At 40.0% G+C, this 26,508-nt stretch overlaps 1 protein-coding gene across 4 annotated transcripts in view; it reads right to left on the bottom strand.

Annotated features, from left to right (window-relative positions):
• Positions 1-26,508, bottom strand: part of LOC128653411 (membrane cofactor protein) — a 226,810-nt gene that overhangs the window by 94,384 nt on the left and 105,918 nt on the right. For all 4 annotated transcript variants that reach the window (XM_053706676.1, XM_053706678.1, XM_053706679.1 and 1 more), the window contains exon 7: positions 9,848-10,027. In XM_053706676.1, the coding sequence (XP_053562651.1) occupies positions 9,848-10,027 (180 nt within the window). The remainder of the gene's footprint in view (positions 1-9,847; positions 10,028-26,508) is intronic.

Below are 26,508 nucleotides of genomic sequence, written 5' to 3'. Positions count from 1 at the left end.
CTCTGTATGAGATTTGGCAGTTTGAAAGCTTGAAGCTTGTATCAGTATGTCGTCTAAGTACGGAGCTACTGAAATTCCTTGCGGTCTTAGTACCGCCAGAAGAGTGCCCAGAACCTTTGTGAAGATTCTTGGAGCCGTAGCCAGTCCGAATGGAAGAGCTACAAACTGGTAATGCCTGTCTAAAAAGGCAAACCTTAGATACCGGTAATGACTTCTGTGAATCGGTATGTGAAGGTAAGCATCCTTTAAATCCACTGTGGTCATGTACTGACCCTCTTGGATCATGGGCAAAATTGTTCGAATAGTTTCCATCTTGAACGATGGAACTCTTAGGAATTTGTTTAGGATCTTTAAATCCAAGATTGGCCTGAAGGTTCCCTCTTTCTTGGGAACTACAAACAGATTTGAGTAAAACCCTTGTCCTTGTTCCGACCGCGGAACTGGATGGATCACTCCCATTAATAAAAGATCTTGTACGCAGCGTAGAAACGCTTCCTTCTTTGTTAGGTTTGTTGACAACCTTGACAGATGAAATCTCCCTCTTGGGGGAGAGGATTTGAAGTCCAGAAGGTATCCCTGAGATATGATCTCTAACGCCCAGGGATCCTGAACATCTCTTGCCCAAGCCTGGGCGAAGAGGGAAAGTCTGCCCCCCACTAGATCCGGTCCCGGATCGGGGGCCCTCAATTCATGCTGTCTTAGGGGCAGCAGCAGGTTTTCTGGCCTGTTTGCCCCTGTTCCAGGACTGGTTAGGTTTCCAGCCTTGTCTGTAGCGAGCAACAGCTCCTTCCTGTTTTGGTGCAGAGGAAGTTGATGCTGCTCCTGCTTTGAAATTACGAAAGGAACGAAAATTGGACTGTCTAGCCTTGGCTTTGGCCTTGTCCTGAGGCAGGGCATGACCTTTACCTCCTGTAATGTCAGCAATAATCTCTTTCAAGCCGGGCCCGAATAAGGTCTGCCCTTTGAAAGGAATATTAAGCAATTTAGATTTAGACGTAACATCAGCTGACCAGGATTTCAGCCACAGAGCTCTGCGTGCCTGAATGGCGAATCCTGAATTTTTAGCCGCAAGTTTAGTTAAATGTACTACGGCATCTGAAATAAATGAATTAGCTAACTTAAGGAATTTAAGTTTGTGTGTGATGTCATCTAGTGTGGATGATTGAAGTGTCTCTTCCAGAGACTCAAACCAAAATGCTGCTGCAGCCGTGACAGGCGCAATACATGCAAGAGGTTGCAATATAAACCCTTGTTGAACAAACATTTTCTTAAGGTAACCCTCTAATTTTTTATCCATTGGATCTGAAAAAGCACAGCTATCCTCCACTGGGATAGTGGTACGCTTAGCTAAAGTAGAAACTGCTCCCTCCACCTTAGGGACCATTTGCCATAAGTCCCGTGTGGCGGCGTCTATTGGAAACATCTTTCTGAATATAGGAGGGGGTGAGAAAGGCACACCGGGTCTATCCCACTCCTTAGTAACAATGTCAGTAAGTCTCTTAGGTATAGGAAAAACGTCAGTACTCGTCGGTACCGCAAAATATTTATCCAACCTACACATTTTCTCTGGGATTGCAACTGTGTTACAATCATTCAGAGCCGCTAATACCTCCCCTAGTAACACACGGAGGTTCTCAAGCTTAAATTTAAAATTTGAAATGTCTGAGTCCAGTTTATTTGGATCAGAACCGTCACCCACAGAATGAAGCTCTCCGTCTTCACGTTCTGCAAACTGTGACGCAGTATCAGACATGGCCCTTGCATTATCAGCGCACTCTGTTCTCACCCCAGAGTGATCACGTTTACCTCTTAGTTCTGGTAGTTTAGCCAAAACTTCAGTCATAACAGTAGCCATATCTTGTAATGTGATTTGTAATGGCCGCCCAGATGTACTCGGCGCTACAATATCACGCACCTCCTGAGCAGGAGATGCAGGTACTGACACGTGAGGCGAGTTAGTCGGCATAACTCTCCCCTCGTTGTTTGGTGAAATATGTTCAATTTGTACAGATTGACTGTTTTTTAAAGTAGCATCAATACATCTAGTACATAAATTTCTATTGGGCTCCACTTTGGCATTAACACATATAGCACAGAGATATTCCTCTGAATCAGACATGTTTAACACACTAGCAAATAAACAGCAACTTGGAAATACTTTTCAAAGTAATTTACAAATAATATGAAAACGAACTGTGCCTTTAAGAAGCACAGAAAAAAATTATAACAGTTAAAATAATTAAGTTATAGCATCAATCTTTGTCAGAATATACAGTTTTAGCAAAAGATTGTTCCCCTCAGCAATGATAACTAACCCAGGCAGCAGAAAAAAATACACAAATAAACGTTTTTTTTTTTATCACAGTCAATACAATCAGCACAGCTCTGCTGTGAATGATTACTTCCCTCAAAAAAGGCTTTGGAGATCCCTGAACTCTGTAGAGATGAACCGGATCATGCAGGAAGAAAATGAACCTCTGACTGAGTTTTTTTGATGCATAGTAAAAGCGCCAAAAATGGCCCCTCCCCCACACACATAACAGTGAGAGGGATCAGTGAACTGCTCTAATTTAAATCAAAACTATTGCCAAGTGGAAAAAATAGTGCCCAAAACATTTTTTCACCCAGTACCTCAGAGAAAAAAACGTTTTTACATGCCAGCAAAAAAACGTTTTACCTCAATAATTAATTGTCATTTAAAACCTATTGCAAGTCCCTGCAAATTAGGTTAAGTCTATGTATACAGTCTAAAAACCAGAGAAGTACCATTCCCCAGAAAACTGAAGTGTAAAATATACATACATGACAGCCTGATATCAGCTACATCTACTGCATTCAAGGCTGAGTTTACATTATAAGGGTATGGCAGGATTTTCTCATCAATTCCATGTCAGAAAATAATAAACTGCTACATACCTCTTTGCAGATTAATCTGCCTGCTGTCCCCTGATCTGAAGTTTACCTCTCCTCAGATGGCCGAGAAACAGCAATATGATCTTAACTACTCCGGCTAAAATCATAGAAAAAACTCAGGTAGATTCTTCTTCAAATTCTACCAGAGAAGGAATAACACACTCCGGTGCTATTATAAAATAACAAACTTTTGATTGAAGATATAAAAACTAAATATATCACCATAGTCCTCTCACACATCCTATCTAGTCGTTGGGTGCAAGAGAATGACTGGAGGTGACGTAGAGGGGAGGAGCTATATAGCAGCTCTGCTGGGTGAATCCTCTTGCACTTCCTGTAGGGGAGCAGTTAATATCCCAGAAGTAATGATGACCCGTGGACTGATCACACTTAACAGAAGAAAATGCGCTTAAAAAGTCGCAAGCACATTTACGGCAGATAGCATGAAGTGAAAAATTAAAAGTCACAGATATTTATCAAAAAAACCTCTTGTTATGTGCAAATGGAAATTGCGATAAGTGAACGGATGTCCTGTCGCAGAACTCTATTTACTTTATTTATTAATCATGTGTTATATACTAGTTTTGTAACAGGAAATTGTAATAATTATTCAACTTATTAAAAGAGATTAATGTTATCACGTGATGTAAGTGCAGGAATTAAATTAATAAAGTTTCTTTATCCAACCTGTTTGACCGTTTTTTTAAGAGAACTGTTTTTTGTGCTGTAAGATTATTCTTTGACTTTTTCTAGTCGCTTTTTCTTTCTGATCTTTTATTGTTCCTTTTTTATACATATTAAAATTCTTCTAATTAATATTTTTTAAATCTCCTTCACGTCTTGCGGACTTGTTCATTTTCTTTTCATAATGGCAGTATCTGGCATTAGAAATCGGCCACATTTTCCATCCTAACTGGAAAAACAATAATATGGCTCTCTTTCACTACCTCACAACCTACATGTGACACTTTTCATAAAATATGCGAGAACTGTGAATGAATATGGGCATTTTATAATTCTGATAGAGATTAATACAAGAAATAGGCATTTACAGACAACTTATTCACATATATTAAAGACTTGCGAATAAACATGAGTCAAATTGTTCACACATGAAACGTTGAGACTTTATTGCCGCATAACCCTTTATAAATACGGTGATATCGTTTGTGAGGGTTTTTTTTGGCGATAAATGTGAGACTTTCCTTATTCTCACTTGGATAAATGTTGCCCTTAATGTGTAACAAGACACCATTAGCTGTCTGAGCAGATAGTCTGTTTAAAATGGTGATGCACAGAGCATATATAGATATGCTGTATGTGCAGGTATCCAGTAAAAGCACTTACTGAAAAAGTGATAGCTTTTACTACAAGCACTTTTGCTAATTTATGTGTATTGCAAAAATGATTCTATTCAAAATAGCTAGAATGTCTATACATTTTAACTTTAGATGTCTAATATAATTATTAAACATCTGAGTTTGAGTAAAACATAAATTATGCTTACCTGATAATTTCCTTTTCTTCCGTTTCTTCCGTACTTTTGGGAAATAAGAAACTGGCCACCAGGAGGAGGCAAATATACCCAAGCTAAAGAGGACACTGAATGCCAAAACGGGTGGGTACACTAGGCGGCCCATTCTGAGGGCACCAGGCCTGAAACCACTACCCAACAAAAAAACCTGCTTCATCTGAAGCAGAGAAAACAGGATGGAAAAAAGGACGCCAAGGACACTGACCAACAGCCAGCCCAGAAGCCTGGCTAGAGACTGCAAAAAGACTTGATTGAGCTAACAGTCCTCCAAGAGACACCGTCACCCAACAGTCAGTCCCCAGCCACACACCCCTTACCAACAAAGGGAAACCTAGCCGACAACTCCCATAAGGGAGAAGCAAGTAGAGCAGAAGAAAAACTGGAAGTTTTACCCCCATCCGAAAAGGAAAACAAACAAGTCCAACTCGCGAGGCTCAATGGATCAGACACAACAAGGGGGAGGCAACATCTGAACCAAAGAACTCCAAGGGCCAAGACCTAACAGGAGAACAGAGAAAAATATCTCCAACGTCGTGCAATGGCACAGGAGGCTAGCTAGTACACCACAAGCACAACAGCTGCAGCAGTTTGAAAGGAAGAACCTCACTTGCCCAACAGCAAGCCACCATCGAACCAGTTGAAAACAGACATAAGGCCAAACCAAACTGAGCCCACTGAAGATTCAGGAAAAATGCTCCCGCAACAGACCCAGGGGAGTAAACGCCTGAGTCCAGAACACTCAGCCATCCAAGATGACACAGAAAAAGGACATGCTAGAGGTAAGAACGGCCAATAGACCAAAGTTGTGAACCCCCCCCGACGGAGGGGTACACACTGAGGCAAAAACGACCAGATCCCCACAGAGGTCTCAGAGAGAACCTCAACGAGGAGCCATATGCACCCCATAGGATGCTACAAGCTCAGCCCCAGAGCCGAAACAGCGGAACCATAAACTCGCCGAAGTCCGCTACACTAGGTACAAGCAACAGTGCACCAACATACAGCCGGACCAGCCCAGCATAGGAAGGTCTGAAACTTGGGAATAGTAAAGTCCCATCCCTGCTCAAGGACAGGAGCAGAGAAAAAGCACAGCTACTATGAAAGTGCCCAGAACCACATAGACAAGCAGTAGACCCATAGATCCTGCTAAAACTCCACCCAGATACCGGGTGAAACAGAGCAACCCAGAGAGACGTGCTCTCAGAACAAGGCTCTCACTGTCCCAACCTCCTGAAGACAGGAGAACGCAACCGGGACCACACTCCCGCAAGGGGAGACAAGTCTCCCGTAGAAGGTGATTGGATACAAGGCCACAAGGGGACTGAGAGCAAATCACCAACGCAAGAGCGGAATCCCTCAAAACAATAGTTTGCTAGCACCTAACAGGTGCCCTCGCAGCAGAAGCTCCTCAAAGAGAGCAGAAGCCAAAAGACTAAGACAGCAAGCCAAGGGAAACCCAACCATAAGGGTAAGTAGCGTCGGAGAGAGTGTGGGCACTCAGAAAAACTGGGCACCAGTAAAACCATGGTGAACCCAAGACTGAGGCATCCCTGCCGGGAATTGAATCGGTGATCCTGGATCGTTTAACAGGCTTGAAAGTAGTCAGGGACATACCAACTGCACTACCGCACCGGCTAACAAGGGAACCCCAGGCCCACCCCAGATCCCAACAGACCGCAAAAGGATCCGAAAGGGAAAAACGCTGAGGGGAACCACCGACTGGAATATCCAGAGCGAGGAAGAGCTGAGCCCCAAAACGACCAGAAACTCGGGACTGACATCCCCCATCCGATATAAAACCAGATCTCCGGAAGAAACGACACATGAGACAGAGGATTTGTACAGTCCGACCTCAAAAGGTGAGACTACCCCTTGACAGAACCAGAGGAGCCCCAAGAAGAGACCTCAGGGACCAGACCTAGGATACCGTAAAAGGTCAAAACCACCCAAAACGGCAGCAAGAGGCGCTAAGCCCCCAAAACTCACCCAGAGGAGAGAAACTCTAGCCCCAAGAATTGGAAGCAAGAGAGTGATGCAGTGGAACTCCACCGACTCGGTCACCAGGCTGCAGGCTGAAAAGGACTAATACAATCCTTCCTGCCATCTGGACCACACAGGTCCTCATAATAGAATGTTTAGTTGAGTTTGTGAAAACAAACAAAAAACAATAAGTAAACGTTCAGCGTCTCGCCGGACTAGCCAGGCAGAACAGGCGCCAAGTGACAGATAAGCCTCGAGACAGAAGATCTGAATCCCAGCAGGACCAGCCGCAGTCGGGGTCATAACTGTCAAGTTGCCCAAAACCTCCCTCAGAGGGGAGGACATAACAGACAAACCTAAGACAAACATGTCCTTAAACAACTTCCATAGAAGTAACCAGATAGAATCGATCCCAGAAGTTCCTGAAGGAAAACATAAGTAAAATAAAAGATATCCTAACCGGATGAAAAGAAAATATAAGGCAACCCGTAGGTTAACGCCCAGGAAGAACCAGACACTCGCAGGACCAGCCAAAGAAAATCCTGATCCTTCAACTAAATCAGAGAAACATGTCTAATTAAAATACGTAGACGCGCTATTCTATAGCGAAAGGCACAACACTCAGGGACAGCCACACCCATAGGGAACTATAGAGGCCCCCCAAGGCCGGTAGACCTGGGACAATAGGGCACAAGCACAATCGCAAACATCTGGACTTTGCAGGCGAATAATCGCCAAAAATATGTGAAAGCGAAAACGTGCAGCAACCTCCAGGGGGAACAAACCACCCTGTATAGAGGGATAAATATCATCTGGGTTACCTGCATGTGTAGTAGGAGGATGCGGTAGGGAACTCGCTTCTCGAGGGACAGGGCCCCCGGAGGCGGATGGCTCAGCAGACCCTAGGTTCCCTGAGCCCGAGGAACCAGGCGCTCTAAGATGGCATAATGGACATAAACTGATTGACCTGTATCAATGGGACCAAAACGCATTCTTCACAGGATGAAGAATCTGAATCTGAATTTAGAACAGTCTCAGCATCAGAATCCTCCATAGCTGGATAGATATAACCAAAAAAGACTATATAAAATACAAACGGCACCTGACACCCACAATGGCTGGGGCACTCACCACCTCCTATGACCAGATACCAGCGGAACAGAATTTCTTAGTCGCCACACAGTCAGGAATGCAGAAATGGAAAACCGAACGTCAGCACACCCGGTCACAAGGTGAACTGTATAGTCCTATAATAACAACAAATACCATAGTATCACAAAAGAAAAAATGCGAAATAAATGTGATAAAAATGCAAGATAGAAATGATAAATAGTGACACAAATATATAATAAAGCATAAACGTGTGTGAAAAGTTCATATAAGGATATACGGATTCTTCCTGAAAATCTTCAATCTTCTGATTTTTCTTGTTTGGTCCTCATATAAAAGAAAAAATATGCCACATACCGTAACTCTGTAACCTTATTGCAGTGCAGAATATATGTGTACAAATGATTACTCGCATGGGATGGAGCTATAACCAAGCTCAGGTAAATGCGCACACCCACTTTTATACTGTTGGGTAAACAGTTACTTGTACAGGATATTTGGATAAAAGGATTTATTAAAATACAAATATAAAAAGCGTCACAAGAGCTCCTGGAAACACCATGTACAACAGGATTGGCAATACAATGTAGTAATTGCTCAAATTGAGCTGAACACAATACCAGAGACAGTGGTAAGGAGTGCAGAAACTAAACCACACAACCTCCCCCTTAAATGTCCAGTATATGTTGCTCTCCTTATTGGTGTGCAGATACTTGAAAGGATGCCAGGGAACGATATATCCGACGTACGTTTCGCTAATGAGCTTTATCAAGGAATCCTTGATATAGCTCATTAGCGAAACGTACGTCGGATATATCGTTCCCTGGCGTCCTTTCAAGTATCTGCACACCAATAAGGAGAGCAACATATACTGGACATTTAAGGGGGAGGTTGTGTGGTTTAGTTTCTGCACTCCTTACCACTGTCTCTGGTATTGTGTTCAGCTCACTTTGAGCAATTACTACATTGTATTGCCAATCCTGTTGTACATGGTGTTGCCAGCAGCTCTTGTGACGCTTTTTATATTTGTATTTTAATAAATCCTTTTATCCAAATATCCTGTACAAGTAACTGTTTACCCAACAGTATAAAAGTGGGTGTGTGCATTTACCTGAGCTTGGTTATAGCTCCATCCCATGTGAGTAATCATTTGTACACATATATTCTGCACTGCAATAAGGTTACAGAGTTACGCTATGTGGCATATTTTTTCTTTTATATGAGGATCAAACAAGAAAAATCAGAAGATTGAAGATTTTCAGGAAGAATCCATATATCCATATATGAACTTTTCACACACGTTTATGCTTTATTATATATTTGTGTCACTATTTATCATTTCTATCTTGCATTTTGATCACATTTATTTCGAACTGTATAGTCCTAAAAAACCGCGCCCAACCATAAGGTTGCATCACTTTGAAGGCCCCTATGTTCCAGCCATAAGCTAACAACACTACACATCAGGAGGTTGAATCACATAAAAAACATGATTAACCCCCCCCCCCCGTTCACTAACCCCCCTAAGGAGGTATTAACCCTTGATTCCAAGATCTTTAAAAGGTGCCTCACTGAGACCCTTGACTTCTTATATTAAAATCCCGCCAGAGATTTCATGTTTTTAACACAATCACAGTACATTTGCAGCAGTAAAATGAAACGATCTTACCAGAATCTACGCAGTGGAACAGGAACACGGCCCTTCAAGTGTGACAGATAGTAGCCTTGCCTCCGACATGGACTTGAGAGAAGAAAGCAGGCAGCGAAGTGAAGTTTGTCAACGCCGATTGAGCTGTTAAAATGAGTCGGGATGGTTTTGCACAAAGACTCTCCCTGCATCTCTGGACTCTAACTTTCATCCAGGCTCTCACTGAGAGGCTGACAGGACTACTTAAAACTCCCGTCCCATTCCGAAGAGCACTACCCTCCATAAGAGACTAACTAAACTTCTGACACTTCTCTGCCAACCTCCTGGGACAAAAGGCAAAGAATGACTGGTGGATGAGGGAAGTGGGAGGAGTATTTAAGCCTTTGGCTGGGGTGTCTCTGCCTCCTCCTGGTGGCCAGGTTCTTATTTTCCAAAAGTAATGAATGCAGCTGTAGACTCTTTCCAATTAGGAAGAAAAGATACAACATTTAATGCAGGATATTAGGAGAAAATGCATTTAACAGGTGCTGTATGCACAAGATTCCAAGTACATAGCAATTAGATTCAATCAGGTAAATATTTTCAAATATTAAACATTTCATTAAACAATATAAAGCTAAAAAATATTAATTAGGAGTCTTCTATATAATACTGTAACTTACCAAGACATTCAGGTAATGGCGGCTCCCACTGACTATCAATATTGCATACAGAACTGCTGGATCCGTTCATGACGAAACCATCCTTACACTTGAATGATACACCAGAATTTAATGTGTATGGACCAACAAATCCTGACAATCTTTCTGAATTGAGAACATTTGGGTTTGAGCAGCTCACAACTGTAAAGTAAAATGACATCAAATATTAAAGGGACAGTAAAGTCCAAATTAAACTTTAATGTTTCAGATAGGGCATGTCATTTTTATGTTTCACAGCTAGAGGGTGTTAGTTCATGTGTTTCATATAAATAAAATTTATGTAAGAACTTACCTGATAAATTAATTTCTTTCATGGTGGCAAGAGCCCATGAGCTAGTTACTGAAGGGATATACATTCCTACCCGGAGGGGGAAACGTTTCCAAACCTCAAATGCCTATAAATACACCTCCCACCTTCACTCATATCTCAGTTTAACGTGTAGCCAAGTTAGTGAGGTGTATAAGGAGTAAAAGCATAAAAAGAGGAACAGGATAAATAATGTGCTTTATACAAAAAAAATCATAACCCCCCAAAAAATGGGTGGGTTTTGTGGACTCCCGCCACCATGAAAGAAATTAATTTATCAGGTAAGTTCTTACATAAATTATATTTTCTTTCATATAGGTGGCGAGAGTCCAAAAGCTAGTTACTGATGGGATATAATACCCAAGATGTGAAAGTCCACGAGTAACTATAGAAGGAAAGAAAATAAAAACAGCCATTTCCGCTGAGAAATTACATCCAAAAAAATAATTATGTTTTCTTAAAAATTACTACACTAATATTGATTTTTTTCAAAAAATTATTCAATAGAATATTAGACTTCACACAAGGAATGTTAATTTTAGGAGGAGATCTAAATTTCCCTTCTGGTCTCAATTTTCTAATAGGCATATATATGATACATGGAGATATTTGAATTCTAATAAAAAGAGATTATACCTTTTTTTCAAATCCAAATAAAAACATACTCACGTCTGGACTACATATTTTTGGACCAGCAGGGTTTACAGTTTCTTAACGGAGCGTATATAAGCCATACCACATGGTCAGATCATTCTGCGATGACAATTTCTTTAGAATGGCCAACTAAACCAAGTAACACATTTTTATGGAGACCAGATGATTTTTTGTTATCAGATCCAGTTATACAAAAAATCTCAAGTTCACTCCAAGAATTTTTTTACTATAAATAATTCACAGGGAGTAACCCCATCAATGTTATGGGAAACACATAAATGTTATATTAGGAGAGATTTCATAAAAATGAATGCACACTTGAAAAAACAAAAAAGAGAAAAATATAACTTACTAACGGATTAGACTATTTACATAAGCTCCACCCTAAGGATGAGAATATTTTAAAACAATTAACAGACGTTAGACAGTTAATACAAAGTCTATTAAATCAAGAAGCATGTAAATCGGCATTTTATTTAAAGAGGAAATTTTATACTGAAGGTAATAAGTCAGGGAAATTGCTTGCAAGAGCCCTTAAAAGGAAAAACCTGAAAGCTTATATGCATGAAATAAAAACTAAAGAGGGGAAGACTGTTAATTCTATTAAGGAGATAGGACACACTATTAGCAGTTATTATCAAGAACTGTATAATTTACATGATGACTACACTACAGAATATTTTATAAATGAAAGTAAAGAATATATCCAAAAAGCAGATATACCACATCTTACAACAGAGATGAGAAATATTTTAGATCAACCAATTTCAGCTAAGGAAATAATAGAAACTATCAAAAATTTAAAAGTTGGGAAAAGTCCTGGCCCAGATGGTTTAAATGCAAAATATAACAAAATCTTTCAGAATATAATCACTCCGCATTTATTAGCTGTTTTCCAACAAATAGACTCAGAAAAACCATTCCCATCTAACATGTTAGAAGCTAGAATTGCTGTTATACCAAACCAGGGAAATTAATGGAAACACCTAGTGATTATAGACCTATTTCTCTTTTAAATTTGGATATAAAAATATATGGTAAAATTCTGGCCACCAGGATAAATAGCTTCCTACCCTGTCTTGTTCACATAAACCAAGTAGGCTTTGTCCCAGGAAGAGAGACACGCGATAATACTAATAAAGTTTTACAGATTTTAGAATATATAAAGAATAAGGGTATACCGTCTATTCTTCTGGCGATGGATGCTGAAAAAGCCTTTGATGGGCTGAATTGGAAATTCTTGCGTTTTACTTTATATCATTTCGGCTTTAGTAAATTATTTATAGAACAAATTTTTTCTTTATATAATGCCCCTTATGCGACTGTCAAATTCAATAATTCTTTATCGGTACCATTTAAAATAAATAATGGAACACGGCAAGGGTGTCCTTTATCACCAATATTATTTGCTTTAGCAATAGAAATTATGGCAGCCAAATTAAGGCAAAATGAAGAAAACATAATTTATGCTTACCTGATAAATTTATTCATCTTGTAGTGTATCCAGTCCACGGATCATCCATTACTTATGGGATATTCTCCTCCCCAACAGGACGTTGCAAGAGGATCACCCACAGCAGAGCTGTTATATAGCTCCTCCCCTCACTGTCATATCCAGTCATTCGACCGAAACAAACCGAGAAAGGAGAAACCATAGGGTGCAGTGGTGACTGAAATTTGATTAAAATTTAGACCTGCCTTAAAAGGACAGGGCGGGCCATGGACTGGATACACTACAAGAGAAATAAATTTATCAGGTAAGCATAAATTATGTTTTCTCTTGTTAAGTGTATACAGTCCACGGATCATCCATTACTTATGGGATACCAATACCAAAGCTAAAGTACACGGATGATGGGAGGGACAAGGCAGGAACTCAAACGGAAGGAACCACTGCCTGAAGAACCTGTCTCCCAAAAACAGCCTCCAAAGAAGCAAAAGTATCAAATTTGTAAAATTTTGAAAAGGTATGAAGCGAAGACCAAGTCGCAGCCTTGCAAATCTGTTCAACAGAGGCCTCATTTTTAAAGGCCCAGGTGGAAGCCACAGCTCTAGTAGAATGAGCTGTAATTCTTTCAGGGGGCTGCTGTCCAGCAGTCTCATACGCTAAACGGATTATACTCCGAAGCCAAAAAGACAGAGGTTGCCGAGGCCTTTTGACCTCTCCTCTGTCCAGAGTAAACAACAAACAGGGTTAGATGTTTGACGAAAATCTTTAGTAGCCTGCAAGTAAAACTTCAATGCACGGACTACGTCTAGATTATGCAAAAGACGTTCCTTCTTTGATGAAGGATTAGGGCATAATGACGGAACAACAATCTCTTGATTGATATTTTTGTTAGAAACCACCTTAGGTAAAAACCCAGGTTTTGTACGCAGAACTACTTTATCTGAATGAAAGATCAGATAAGGAGAATCACAATGTAAGGCAGATAACTCCGAGACTCTTCGAGCCGAGGAAATAGCCATCAGAAAAAGAACTTTCCATGATAGAAGTTTGATATCAATAGAATGAAGGGGTTCAAAACGGAACTCCTTGAAGAACTTTAAGAACTAAGTTTAAGCTCCATGGGGGAGCAACAGGTTTAAACACAGGCTTAATTCTAACTAAAGCCTGACAAAATGCCTGAACGTCTGGAACGTCTGCCAGACGCTTGTGTAAAAGAATAGACAGAGCAGAAATCTGTCCCTTTAAAGAACTAGCTGATAATCCTTTATCCAAACCCTCTTGGAGGAAGGACAATATTCTAGGAATCTTAACCCTACTCCATGAGTAATTCTTGGATTCACACAAATGAAGATATTTACGCCATATCTTGTGGTAAATTTTCCTGGTGACAGGCTTTCGCGCCTGTATTAAGGTATCAATTACTGACTCGGAGAAGCCACGCTTTGATAGGATCAAGCGTTCAATCTCCATGCAGTCAGTCTCAGAGAAAGTAGATTTGGATGATTGAAAGGACCTTGTATTAGAAGGTCTTGTCTCAGAGGCAGAGTCCATGGTGGAAAGGATGACATGTCCACTAGGTCTGCAGACCAGGTCCTGCGTGGCCACGCAGGCGTTATCAATATCACCGAAGCTCTCTCCTGTCTGATTTTGGCAATCAGACGAGGGAGCAGAGGAAACGGTGGAAACACATAAGCCAGGTTGAAGAACCAAGGCGCTGCTAGAGCATCTATCAGTGCCGCTTCTGGGTCCCTGGACCTGGATCCGTAACAAGGAAGCTTGGCGTTCTGGCGAGACGCCATGAGATCCAGTTCTGGTTTGCCCCAACGGAGAACCAATTGAGCAAACACCTCCGGATGGAGTTCCCACTCCCCCGGATGAAAAGTCTGACAATTTAGAAAATCCGCCTCCCAGTTCTCTACCCCTGGGATATGGATCGCTGACAGGTGGCAAGAGTGAGTCTCTGCCCAGCGAATTATCTTGGAGACTTCTGACATCGCTAGGGAACTCCTGGTCCCCCCTTGATGGTTGATGTAAGCCACAGTCGTGATGTTGTCCGACTGAAATCTGATGAACCTCAGTTTTGCTAACTGAGGCCAAGCCAGAAGAGCATTGAATATTGCTCTTAACTCCAGAATATTTATTGGAAGGAGTTTCTCCTCCTGAGTCCATGAGCCCTGAGCCTTCAGGGAGTTCCAGACTGCACCCCAACCTAGAAGGCTGGCGTCTGTTGTTACAATGGTCCAATCTGGCCTGCGAAAGGTCATACCTTTGGACAGATGGATCCGAGATAACCACCAGAGAAGAGAAGCTCTGGTTTCCTGGTCCAGATTTAGTAGAGGGGACAAATCTTTGTAATCCATATTCCACTGGCTGAGCATGCATAATTGCAGCGGGCTGAGATGCAGGCGCGCAAATGGCACTATGTCCATCGCCGCCACCATTAAGCCGATTACTTCCATACACTGAGCCACCGTGGGGCGCGGAATGGAGTGAAGAACACGGCAAGCATTTAGAAGTTTTGATAACCTGGACTCCGTCAGGTAAATTTTCATTTCTATAGAATCTATCAGAGTCCCTAGGAAGGAAACCCTTGTGAGAGGGGATAGAGAACTCTTTTCTTCATTCACTTTCCACCCATGCGACCTCAGAAATGCCAGGACTATCTCTGTATGAGACTTGGCAATTTGAAAGCTTGACGCCTGTATCAGGATGTCGTCTAGGTAGGGAGCCACCGCTATGCCTCGCGGCCTTAGAACCGCCAGGAGTGAGCCCAGAACCTTTGTAAAAATTCTTGGGGCTGTAGCCAACCCGAATGGGAGAGCTACAAACTGGTAATGCCTGTCTAGAAAGGCAAACCTCAGGAACCGATGATGATTCTTGTGAATCGGAATGTGAAGGTAAGCATCCTTTAAGTCCACTGTGGTCATGAACTGACCCTCTTGGATCCTGGGTAGGATGGTTCGAATAGTTTCCATCTTGAATGATGGAACTCTGAGGAATTTGTTTAGGATCTTTAAATCCAAAATTGGTCTGAAGGTTCCCTCTTTTTTGGGAACAAACAAACAGATTTGAAGAAAATCCCTGTCCTTGCTCCGTCCGCGGAACTGGATGGATCACTCCCATTACAAGGAGGTCTTGCACGCAGCTTAGAAATACCTCTTTCTTTATCTGGTTCGCAGATAATCTTGAAAGGTGACATCTCCCTTGTGGGGGAGAAGCTTTGAAGTCCAGAAGATATCCCTGAGATATGATCTCCAACGACCAGGGATCCTGAACATCTCTTGCCCACGCCTGGGCGAAGAGAGAGAGTCTGCCCCCTACTAAATCCGTTGTCGGATAGGGGGCCGCTCCTTCATGCTGTCTTGGAGGCAGGTAGGTTTCCAGGCCTGCTTAGATTGAGCAAAAGTTCCCTCTTGTCTTGAGGTAGAGGGAGTTGATGTTGCACCTGCCTTGAAGTTTCGAAAGGCATGAAAATTAGACTGTTTGGCCTTTGATTTGGCCCTGTCCTGAGGAAGGGTATGACCCTTACCTCCAGTAATGTCAGCAATAATTTCCTTCAAACCAGGCCCGAATAAGGTCTGCCCCTTGAAAGGAATGTTGAGTAATTTAGACTTCAAAGTCACATCAGCTGACCAGGATTTAAGCCATAGCGCCCTGCGCGCCTGGATGGCGAATCCGGAATTTTTAGCCGTTAGTTCAGTCAAATTAACAACGGCATCAGAAATAAAAGAGTTAACTAGCTTTAGTGTTCTAAGCTTGTCAATAATTTCAGTCAATGGAGCTGTATGGATGGCCTCTTCCAGGGCCTCAAACCAGAACGCCGCCGCAGCAGTGACAGGCGCAATGCATGCAAGGGGCTGTAAAATAAAACCTTGTTGAATAAACATTTTCTTAAGGTAACCCTCTAATTTTTTATCCATTGGATCTGAAAAAGCACAACTGTCCTCGACAGGGATAGTGGTACGCTTTGCTAAAGTAGAAACTGCTCCCTCCACCTTAGGGACTGTCTGCCATAAGTCCCGTGTAGTGGCATCTATTGGAAAAAAAATTCTAAATATAGGGGGTGGGGAAAAGGGCACACCGGGTCTATCCCACTCCTTACTAATGATTTCTGTAAGCCTTTTAGGTATTGGAAAAACATCAGTGCTCGCCGGCACTGCATAGTATTTATCCAGCCTACACAATTTCTCTGGCACTGCAATTGTGTCACATTCGTTCAGAGCAGCTAATACCTCCCCAAGCAATGTACGGAGGTTCTCAAGCTTAAATTTAAAATTAGAAATCTCTGAATCAGGTCTCCCCGATTCAGAGACGTCACCCACAGACTGAAGCTCTCCGTCCTCAGGTTCTGCATATTGTGACGCAGTATCAGACATGGCTCTTACAGCATCTACGCGCTCTGTATCTCGTCTAACCCCAGAGCTATCGCGCTTGCCTCTTATTTCAGGCAATCTGGCTAATACCTGTGACAGGGTATTATTCATGATTGCAGCCATGTCCTGCAAAGTAATCGCTATGGGCATCCCTGATGTACTTGGCGCCATATTAGCGTGCGTCCCTCGAGCGGGAGGCGAAGGGTCCGACACGTGGGGAGAGTTAGACGGCATAACTTCCCCCTCGACAGACCCCTCTGGTGACAATTCTTTTATAGATAAAGACTGATTTTTACTGTTTAAGGTGAAATCAATACATTTAGTACACATTCTCCTATGGGGCTCCACCATGGCTTTTAAACATAATGAACAAGTAGTTTCCTCTGTGTCAGACATGTTTGTACAGACTAGCAATGGGACTAGCAAGCTTGGAAAACACTTTAAACCAAGTTAACAAGCAATATAAAAAAACGTTACTGTGCCTTTAAGAGAAACAAATTTTGCAAAATTTGAAATAACAGTGAAAAAAAGGCAGTTACACAAACGAAATTTTTACAGTGTATGTAACAAGTTAGCAGAGCATTGCACCCACTTGCAAATGGATGATTAACCCCTTAATACCAAAAACGGAATAATAAATGACAAAAAACGTTTTTAAACACAGTCACAACAACTGCCACAGGTACTGTGGTTGTTACCCTCCTCAAACACGACTTTTGAAGCCTTTAGAGCCCTTCAGAGATGTCCTGTATCAAGCAGAGGGAAGCTGAATGTCTCTGTCTGTAATTTTAGCTGCGCAGAAAAGCGCTAAAATAGGTCCCTCCCACTCATATTACAACAGTGGAAAACCTCAGGAAACTGTTTCTAGGCAAAATTCAAGCCAGCCATGTGGAGAAAAAACTAGGCCCCAATAAGTTTTGTCACCAAACATACGGTATATAAAAACGATTAACATGCCAGCAAACGTTTTATATTACACTTTTATAAGAGTATGTATCTCTGTTAATAAGCCTGATACCAGCCGCTATTAAATCACTGCATTTAGGCTTAACTTACATTAATCTGGTATCAGCAGCATTTTTCTAGCAAGTTCCATCCCTAAAAATATGTTTACTGCACATACCTTATTGCAGGAAAACCTGCACGCCATTCCCTCTATGAAGTTACCTCACTCCTCAGAATATGTGAGAACAGCAATGGATCTTAGTTACTTCTGCTAAGATCATAGAAATCACAGGCAGATTCTTCTTCTAATGCTGCCTTTGATAAAACAGTACACTCCGGTACAATTTAAAAATAAACTTTTGATTGAAGTTAAAAACTAACTATAATACACCACACTCCTCTTACTACATCCATCTTTGTTGAGAGTTGCAAGAGAATGACTGGATATGACAGTGAGGGGAGGAGCTATATAACAGCTCTGCTGTGGGTGATCCTCTTGCAACGTCCTGTTGGGGAGGAGAATATCCCATAAGTAATGGATGATCCGTGGACTGGATACACTTAAAAAGAGAAATACATGGTATTAATATAGGTGACATTAGTTTTAAAATTTCATTATACGCGGACGACGTTATATTCACACTTTCTGACCCGGTTCAATCTATTCCTGCAGTGTTAAATACACTTAAGGATTATGGTAAATACTCCAACTTTTCCATAAATCAGTCAAAATCAGAATTGCTCAGTTATGGGTTAGATAGAAATAACTTACAGTTAATCAGACAAAATGTTAATTCAAAAAAACTTCAAATACGATAAAATATCTGGGGATCATGATAGCAACTAATCAGAAAGATCTAGTTATATTAAATTATGATAAATTGTTTAAAGAAACTCAAATAGAAATAAATAGATGGAAGAATAAAAATTTATCATGGCTTGGGAGAATTCAAGCGGTGAAGATGACTATTCTACCAAGATTGCTATACCTATTTCAGACATTACCAATTCCTTTACCAATTTCTTATGTTGATAAATTCCAATCTTTATTAAATAGATATATTTGGTACGGCACGACTGTGAGAGTATCTAGAGCAAGCAACTATTTTGAAATGTTATTGCACTATGTTATTTTTTTAATTTACAGGAACTACTAAAGATATCACTGAAAGGAAAAGCACAGCTATCTAATTAAAAGGAAAAACTATCATCATTTACACGGATACACTTGAAAATTCACACTCACTAGGAGGAGCACTCACTAACAATTAGTAACCGACAACTCATTTGGATTATACATACCACTGAACTTTTTTGAACACATATATTTTCAATTTTCACACATTTTTCTTTTGGGGTCCCCATTATTTATTTATTTTGCATAATTTATCTTGCATATTTTTTCACAAGGATTTTTTTCACATATTTTTCCACCCGTTTTTATATTTTTTATCACAGGATTTATATTTTTATATTTTTATATATATTTTTATAATATCACTGGACTTTTCAAACGAATTTTTCACTGAATTTTTTACTATCTGAACACATTTTTTGGCTTTGTCATTATTTTAAGATCTTTTTTATTATTTGTAAAGATCTTTTTATATGACTCCCATTTGTTTATCTCCCTAATTGGTGAGACTTCATAGGAACATCATTCTCATTGTTATGATTGGCAACCGTTTTTAATTGTTATAATTGACAACTGCTTGCAAATTGTTTCCATATTCTGATTGTTTTTATTGTTTTTATATGTATGTAGTATACATGGATCCATGTTATTTATATTTATGATTTATGATTTGTAATAAACATTTGAACCTAGTTAATCTGTTAAAATCTTCCTTCGCCTATTCACAGGCGCTCTTGGACTATTTTTGTATTTGCAACTATGTATCTCCCTAAGGAAAAGGGAGGGCTAGGGGTGCCATGTCTAATAAAGTATAGAAGAGCATCTATATTACAAAAGGATTATAGATTGGTGTAAGAATATAGAACAGAAAGAATGGGTACAATTGGAACACAATTTAATACAAAGTAAACAATTAGGAGGTAAGTGTTGGCTACCAATAAGAACCTGGCTGAAAGTAATGCAAGAATATCCTATTTTAAAAGAATTATTACGAACATGGAATATTATTCTTAAAATGGAAAAACTAATAACTATTCCCTCCCCACTTACACCTATTATATTAAATAATTCTTTACCATTCTGTAAATTTATAGGAGATACTAATATACGATCTTTGGATGATTTATTCCCAATTTATACACTTATGAATGGAAATATATTAAAATCTCAATCAGAATTAATTAATAGTGGAGTGCAGATTTTAAGGCCGTGGTTGAGGTATTTTCAGCTTAAATAATTTTTAATAACTCACCCAAAGAGAATAGAATTAATTAGACAAAGGTCTCCCTTTGAAATAATCTGTTCAGGAAACCAATTAGTAAAAGGGACAATATCCTTGATATATAAATTATTAATTACAGCAACAACTTTAGAACTACCTACATATACTAAAGCTTGGTCACGTGAACTGGCAGTACCACCTACAACAAATGGAGTATAATTTTTCAACGTCATGTAAAAGCCTCAAGATCAGCTAGTATACAGGAGACAAATTATAAATTACTGATGAGGTGGTATCTAACACCTAATATGATTAAAACAATATTTCCTAATTCTTCAGGACAGTGTTGGAGAGAGTGTGGTGGAAAAGGCACACTGATACATATTTGGTGGTCATGCCCAATAATATTTAATTACTGGTCTTTAATAATTAGAGAAATAAATAAATTATTATCAATACAACTCACCTTAGATCCAACAATAGTTTTATTATACAAGCATGTTTTAAAATTACCAATAGAATATGATAAAGCATTATATATACTCTTAAATAGTGCAAAGCAGATAATACCGAGATTATGGAAACAGAAAAGAGCACCAACAATGATAGAGTGGCAGTCGCAAATACAGTATTCCGTATCTATGGAAAAACTACATTATCAATTAGAGGATCAGTTGGATTTATATTATAACATAAAAAAGCTTTTAAAAATGAAAATATGAGGAATATATTCATGTATTATATCAAAATAAAGTTTAGGAAAATATAAAATTTGAACAGGTTAAGAGAGAGAGGATACGAAAAGTAGTTTAAAAAATTATATGTTGCTGAAGATGAAGATGTTATAAATAATAACGTAAGGTTATATCCATGAGAATAACTGCTGTTATATCTTTTTCATTTTTTTGTTTTGTTAGGCTTTATATACACTTTGTAATCTCAGCTTGCATTACTGTTAAAGAAAATGATTTTGAGGACGACAAAAGACCCCAGGGAAATTGATGGGGGTCTTTTTACGGACTATTATGGACTTTAAAATAATTATGAGAAAAGAAAATATAAGGATCAAATGTGTTAAATATAATTTATTAAGTATGAGGTAGTTTCATAATTGTTCTTTTTGTTAAATATTATTATGTGTAAATGTGGAATGAGGCCTAAATAAAAAAATTAAAAAAAAAAAAAATTAAAAAATAAAACTTAAATCATATGCACTAGAATCAAACTGAGACAGCTACCTGAAGAACCTTTTTACCAAAAGCTGCTTCCGAAGAAACAAAAAACGTCAAAATGGTAAAATTTAGTAAAAGGTATGCAAAGAAGACCAAGTGGCTGCTTTGCAGATTTGATCAACTGGAGCTTCATTATTGAAAGCCCAAGATGTGGCAGCTGATCATGTTCAATGAGCTTTTATTCTCTGAGGCGGAGACTGCACCATCTCCAAATAAGCTTTGTGAATCAGAAGTTTCAACAAAGATGCCAAAGAAATTGCAGAGGCTTTCTGACCTTTTCTGGAACCAGAAAAAAAATAACAAATAGACTAGAAGTCTTTCTGAAATCTTTAGTAGCATCAACATAATATTTCAAAGCTCTTACCACATCCAAAGAATGTAAAGATCTTTCAAGAGTATTCTTAGGATTAGGACACAAGGAAGGAACGATAATTTTCCTATTAATTTTTTTATTTATTTTTTATATATTGAGGTTTAAATGTTATGACATACAAATGTTTAAAACAATAAGCTAATACAATTACTTTCTGTAGACAATGATGGAATAGTGTGTCAATTAGAATATTGTCCCTCCGAATTTCACAGAAGACCACTCTTGGGCCTGATGAGACTGATACAAGTTAAAGAGGGTACTCAGGGATAAGAGAGGCCACTCTTGGACCTCATTTTGTAAACCTCTATTCTTTTTAATTAATAGCTAAAATGAATAGTAAAAATGAATAGTAAAGACAGAGATAAATTTAACACAAACATTTGCTTTTTTTGGTTCAAAGAATAGTTAGTTAGTGACAGACTTAGCATCAATACAGGAGAATTCCCCATAAAATATGCCCAACTAGCAGATCCAATGATACGTTAACCAGAGAAAATGGACTTCATGAAAACTGTGTCAACATTAAGGTCTAAAGCCTGTCCTGTGAGGTATCCATTGATAATTGAGCTCAGGGGTAAGCACTGTAGATAATAAAAAGCTGTTATGATGGTAGAGACAAGCATAGTTAAGTTAATAGTAGATTAACGAGTTGCATGTAATTATATCAGTAACCACATATCAGTCTCTCTATCAATGGGGCATCAAGGTAGGGCACCTGGTTAAAGATAATATATGTATGCTCAGCAGGCCTTATATTAAAGGTTAGAGACGTAACTGAGATGGTACATATCCAGATGACGACAGGCTGAAGGGACACATCTAATGACTAAATGCTGAATAACTTACATAAGCAGTGGAATATTAAAATGAAAAAATGATAATAAAGGTTAAACTTGGAAGTGAATACTATAGTTAGTGCACAACTGTGATATTGACCAAGTATAGATATTGTGAGTTTATAGGACATAGGTCTCCATACAACGGTATAAATAAACAGAGAGGCAATATGAGGAGTGTATATTATACATCCAAAGTCAGTTAATACATGTCCCAAAAACTAAGCATAAGGGGATTGAATAGTACAGCCATACAGAATAGTGGCCAAACGTTTACCCCATTGCTAGCTCCAGAAAAGGCAGTTTGTTATTCAGCAGTTCTCTAGTAGCTGGTCACCATATTGCCTCCTGAGCACGGAGGAAAAGTAGGCCTCCCGGGTCCCAGGAGATGTGGAGATGCGAATGCGGCCACAGAAGAGCTGGCAGAGGCTGAGCTGCGTCACTGAGAAACAAATGCGGCCCCACCATGGCTGAAGGGAGGTATGAAGTATGCCGCGCATAGAGGATATACAAATGCAATCTTGTTTTTGCGCTGGGAACACTTGTAGATTGCGCCCTATTTCCTCCCAGTTCTGCGATCCCTCCAATCGGAGCCCTTTTAATGTGCCAGCACTGTTTGGAGGTAGATTTTCAGAGCTTCTCGAGACGGTTGCTGTACTTGTAACCAACACTGAGTCATGCTGTACTGATGTTTCCATGGCTCCAGACTCTCTGTCTCCCATATAAATGCTAAAGGCAGGGTGTAGACGCTGGGGCCCTAAAGCGCCACCACCCCCTCATTCTATCCTGCAGGTCTCAGCTTGAGTGGGTTTTAGGAGCGAGTTAGTGCTTCTTTCACCAAATGCTGAATTAAGCTCATCTTCCAGGGCAGCATGGTGACCAACAAGCAAGTCGCGCAGCTCCTCCAGGAAACTTGAAGGGATCCCCACAGTGGGTATTTAATAGTACACTATAGGCAAGGATGAGACAGATTGTAGTTTTCCCCTGTGTTCTGCTGAGATGAGTATTTGCAGTGTCTTGCAGGATTTCACTGCTTCCTAACGACAGAGGCAAACTAGTGCTCTGCCGGGGGGGAGGGTGAGATGGTAGGCCGCAACCTCTAAAACATTCCGGCATGCTGAATATTATATCTATGCCAGAAATAGTATTGTATGAAAGAGCATGTTTTGCTATACACTCTCAATCCAAGAGAGATATGCGATGGAGTGGTAGAAAGAGGATTTCATACAGATTTGTGCAGAGATTTGTAGGAGCTGATAGTTTTGCGACCTGTCATGGCCGCCGCCCGGAAGTTCCCCCTTCCCTATTAATTTTAGGCAACTTTAGGGAAAAATTTAAACAAAGTCCGCAAAAATAGCTTTATCTTGATGAAAAATCAGATAAGGAGATTCGCAAGGGAGCAGACTATTTAGAAACTCTTCTAGCAGAAGAGATAGCCAAGAGGAATAACACTTTCCAAGAAAGTAGTTTAACCCCTTAGTGACCACAGCACTTTTCCATTTTCTGACCGTTTGGGACCAGGGCTATTTTTACATTTCTGCTGTGTTTGTTTAGCTGTAATTTAAATATTACTCATTTACTGTACCCACACATATTATATACCATTTTTCTCGCCATTGAATGGACTTTCTAAAGATAATTCATCATATCTTATAATTTACTATAATTTTTTTTATAAAATATCATGAAAAAAATTGAAAAAAAACCCACACTTTTTCTAACTTTGACCCCCAAAATCTGTTACACATCTACAACCACCAAAAAACACCCATGCTAAATAGTTTCTAAATTTTTTCCTGAGTTTAGAAATACCCAATGTTTACATGTGCTTTGCTTTTTTTGCAAGTTATAGGGCAATAAATACAAGTAGCACTTTGCTATTTCAAAACCACTTTTTTTCAAAATTAGCGATAGTTACATTGGAACACTGATATCTGTCAGGAATCCCTGAATATCCCTTGACATGTATATATATATTTTTTTAGAAGACAACCCAAAGTATTGATTTAGGCCCATTTTGGTATATTTCATGCCACCATTTCACCGCCAAATGCGATCAAATAAAAAAAATGGTTCCCTTTTTCACAAACATTAGGTTTCTAACTGAAATTATTTACAAACAACTTGTGCAATTATGGCACAAATGGTTGTAAATGCTTCTCTGGGATCCCCTTTGTTCAGAAATAGCAGACATTTATGGCTTTGGCGTTGCTTTTTGGTAATTAGAAGGCCTCTAAATGCTGCTGCGCACCACACTTGTATTATGCCCAGCAGTGAAGGGGTTAATTAGGTAGCATGTAGGGTTATTATTATTATTATCGGTAATTTGTAGAGCGCCAACAGATTCCGCAGGGCGCTGAGGTTAATTTTAGCTTTAGTGTAGTAGACAACCCAAAGTATTGATCTAGGCCCATTTTGATATATTCCATGCCACCATTTCACCGCCAAATTCGATCAAATAAAAAAAAAAGTTCACTTTTTCACTAACTTTAGGTTTCTCACTGAAATTATTTACAAACAGCTTGTGCAATTATTGTACAAATGGTTGTAAATGCTTCTCTGGGATCCCCTTAGTTCAGAAATAGCAGACATATATGGCTTTGCTTTTCGGTAATTAGAAGGCCGCTAAATGCCGATGCGCACCATGACGGGGTTAATTAGGTAGCTTGTAGGGAGCTTGAAGGGTTAATTTTAGCTTTAGTGTAGAGATCAGCCTCCCACCTGACACATCCCAACCCATGATCCCTCTCAAACAGCTCTCATCCCTCCCCCACCCCACAATTGTCCCCGCCATCTTAAGTACTGGCAGAAAGTCTGCCAGTACTAAAATAAAAGGCTTTTTTCATTTTTTCTTTCATTTTAAAATAAAATAAAAAATATATATATATATATATATATATATATACACATACACACAATTCTGCTGTGTATAATGTCTCCTTAGCCCCCAACCTCCTTGATCCCCCCCCCAAAGAGCTCTCTAACCCTCCCCCCACTAACTATTCCCCACCATTTTGGGTACCCACTTTGCACTTAAATGTGTTTTTTTTTTTTAAATAACCACTTTTTTCTGTAGTGTACCTGCCTCCCTGCATACCCTACCTCCTCCCCGATCTATTTTTAGAAATTATTCCCCACCTCCTCTCCCACCCACCACCCTGTCCCACCACTTTGAATTTGTAAAGCCGGATTGCGGGCGCGCACGTGCGCAGCGATCTTTTCCGACTGCTGGCCGAAAGATTGCCAGCGATCGGCCACCCACCCGCCTCCCTGTAGCTGCTCCCACCCACCAACGATCTGCACCATTGCTGGCCGATGCAGAGAGGGTCACAGAGTGGCCCTCTCTGCATCGGTGTGCCAAAAAATGTATTGCAGTGATGCCTCAATATTAAGGCTGTAGATATATAGCAAAAAGAGCGCCAACAATAGGTGATAAAGTAGCAGAATATGTATACACCAATAAGACCAAAAGTAGACATATGAAGGAAAGTTGGCTATCCAAGAAAGGATGTTACAAATGTAGCCATCACCCATGCCTTACATGTGCATACATAAAGACAGGGGACACTTTTGTATCCACGAATACTAAGAAGGAATACAAAAACAGAATTTATGCTTACCTGATAAATTACTTTCTCCAACGGTGTGTCCGGTCCACGGCGTCATCCATTACTTGTGGGAAATATTCTCCCCCACAGGGAAAGGCAAGGAGAGCACACAGCAAGAGCTGTCCATATAGCTCCCCCTCTGGCTCCGCCCCCCAGTCATTCGACCGATGGTTAGGAGAAAAAGGAGAAACTATAGGGTGCCGTGGTGACTGTAGTGTATAAAGAAAATTTTTTCAACCTGATTAAAAAAACCAGGGCGGGCCGTGGACCGGACACACCGTTGGAGAAAGTAATTTATCAGGTAAGTATAAATTCTGTTTTCTCCAACATTGGTGTGTCCGGTCCACGGCGTCATCCATTACTTGTGGGAACCAATACCAAAGCTTTAGGACACGGATGAAGGGAGGGAGCAAATCAGGTTACCTAAACGGAAGGCACCACGGCTTGCAAAACCTTTCTCCCAAAAATAGCCTCCGAAGAAGCAAAA

This window comes from Bombina bombina, chromosome 3 (assembly GCF_027579735.1).
Source record: "Bombina bombina isolate aBomBom1 chromosome 3, aBomBom1.pri, whole genome shotgun sequence".
Taxonomy (NCBI): domain Eukaryota; kingdom Metazoa; phylum Chordata; class Amphibia; order Anura; family Bombinatoridae; genus Bombina; species Bombina bombina.
This window is presented reverse-complemented; position numbering and strand designations above follow the sequence as displayed.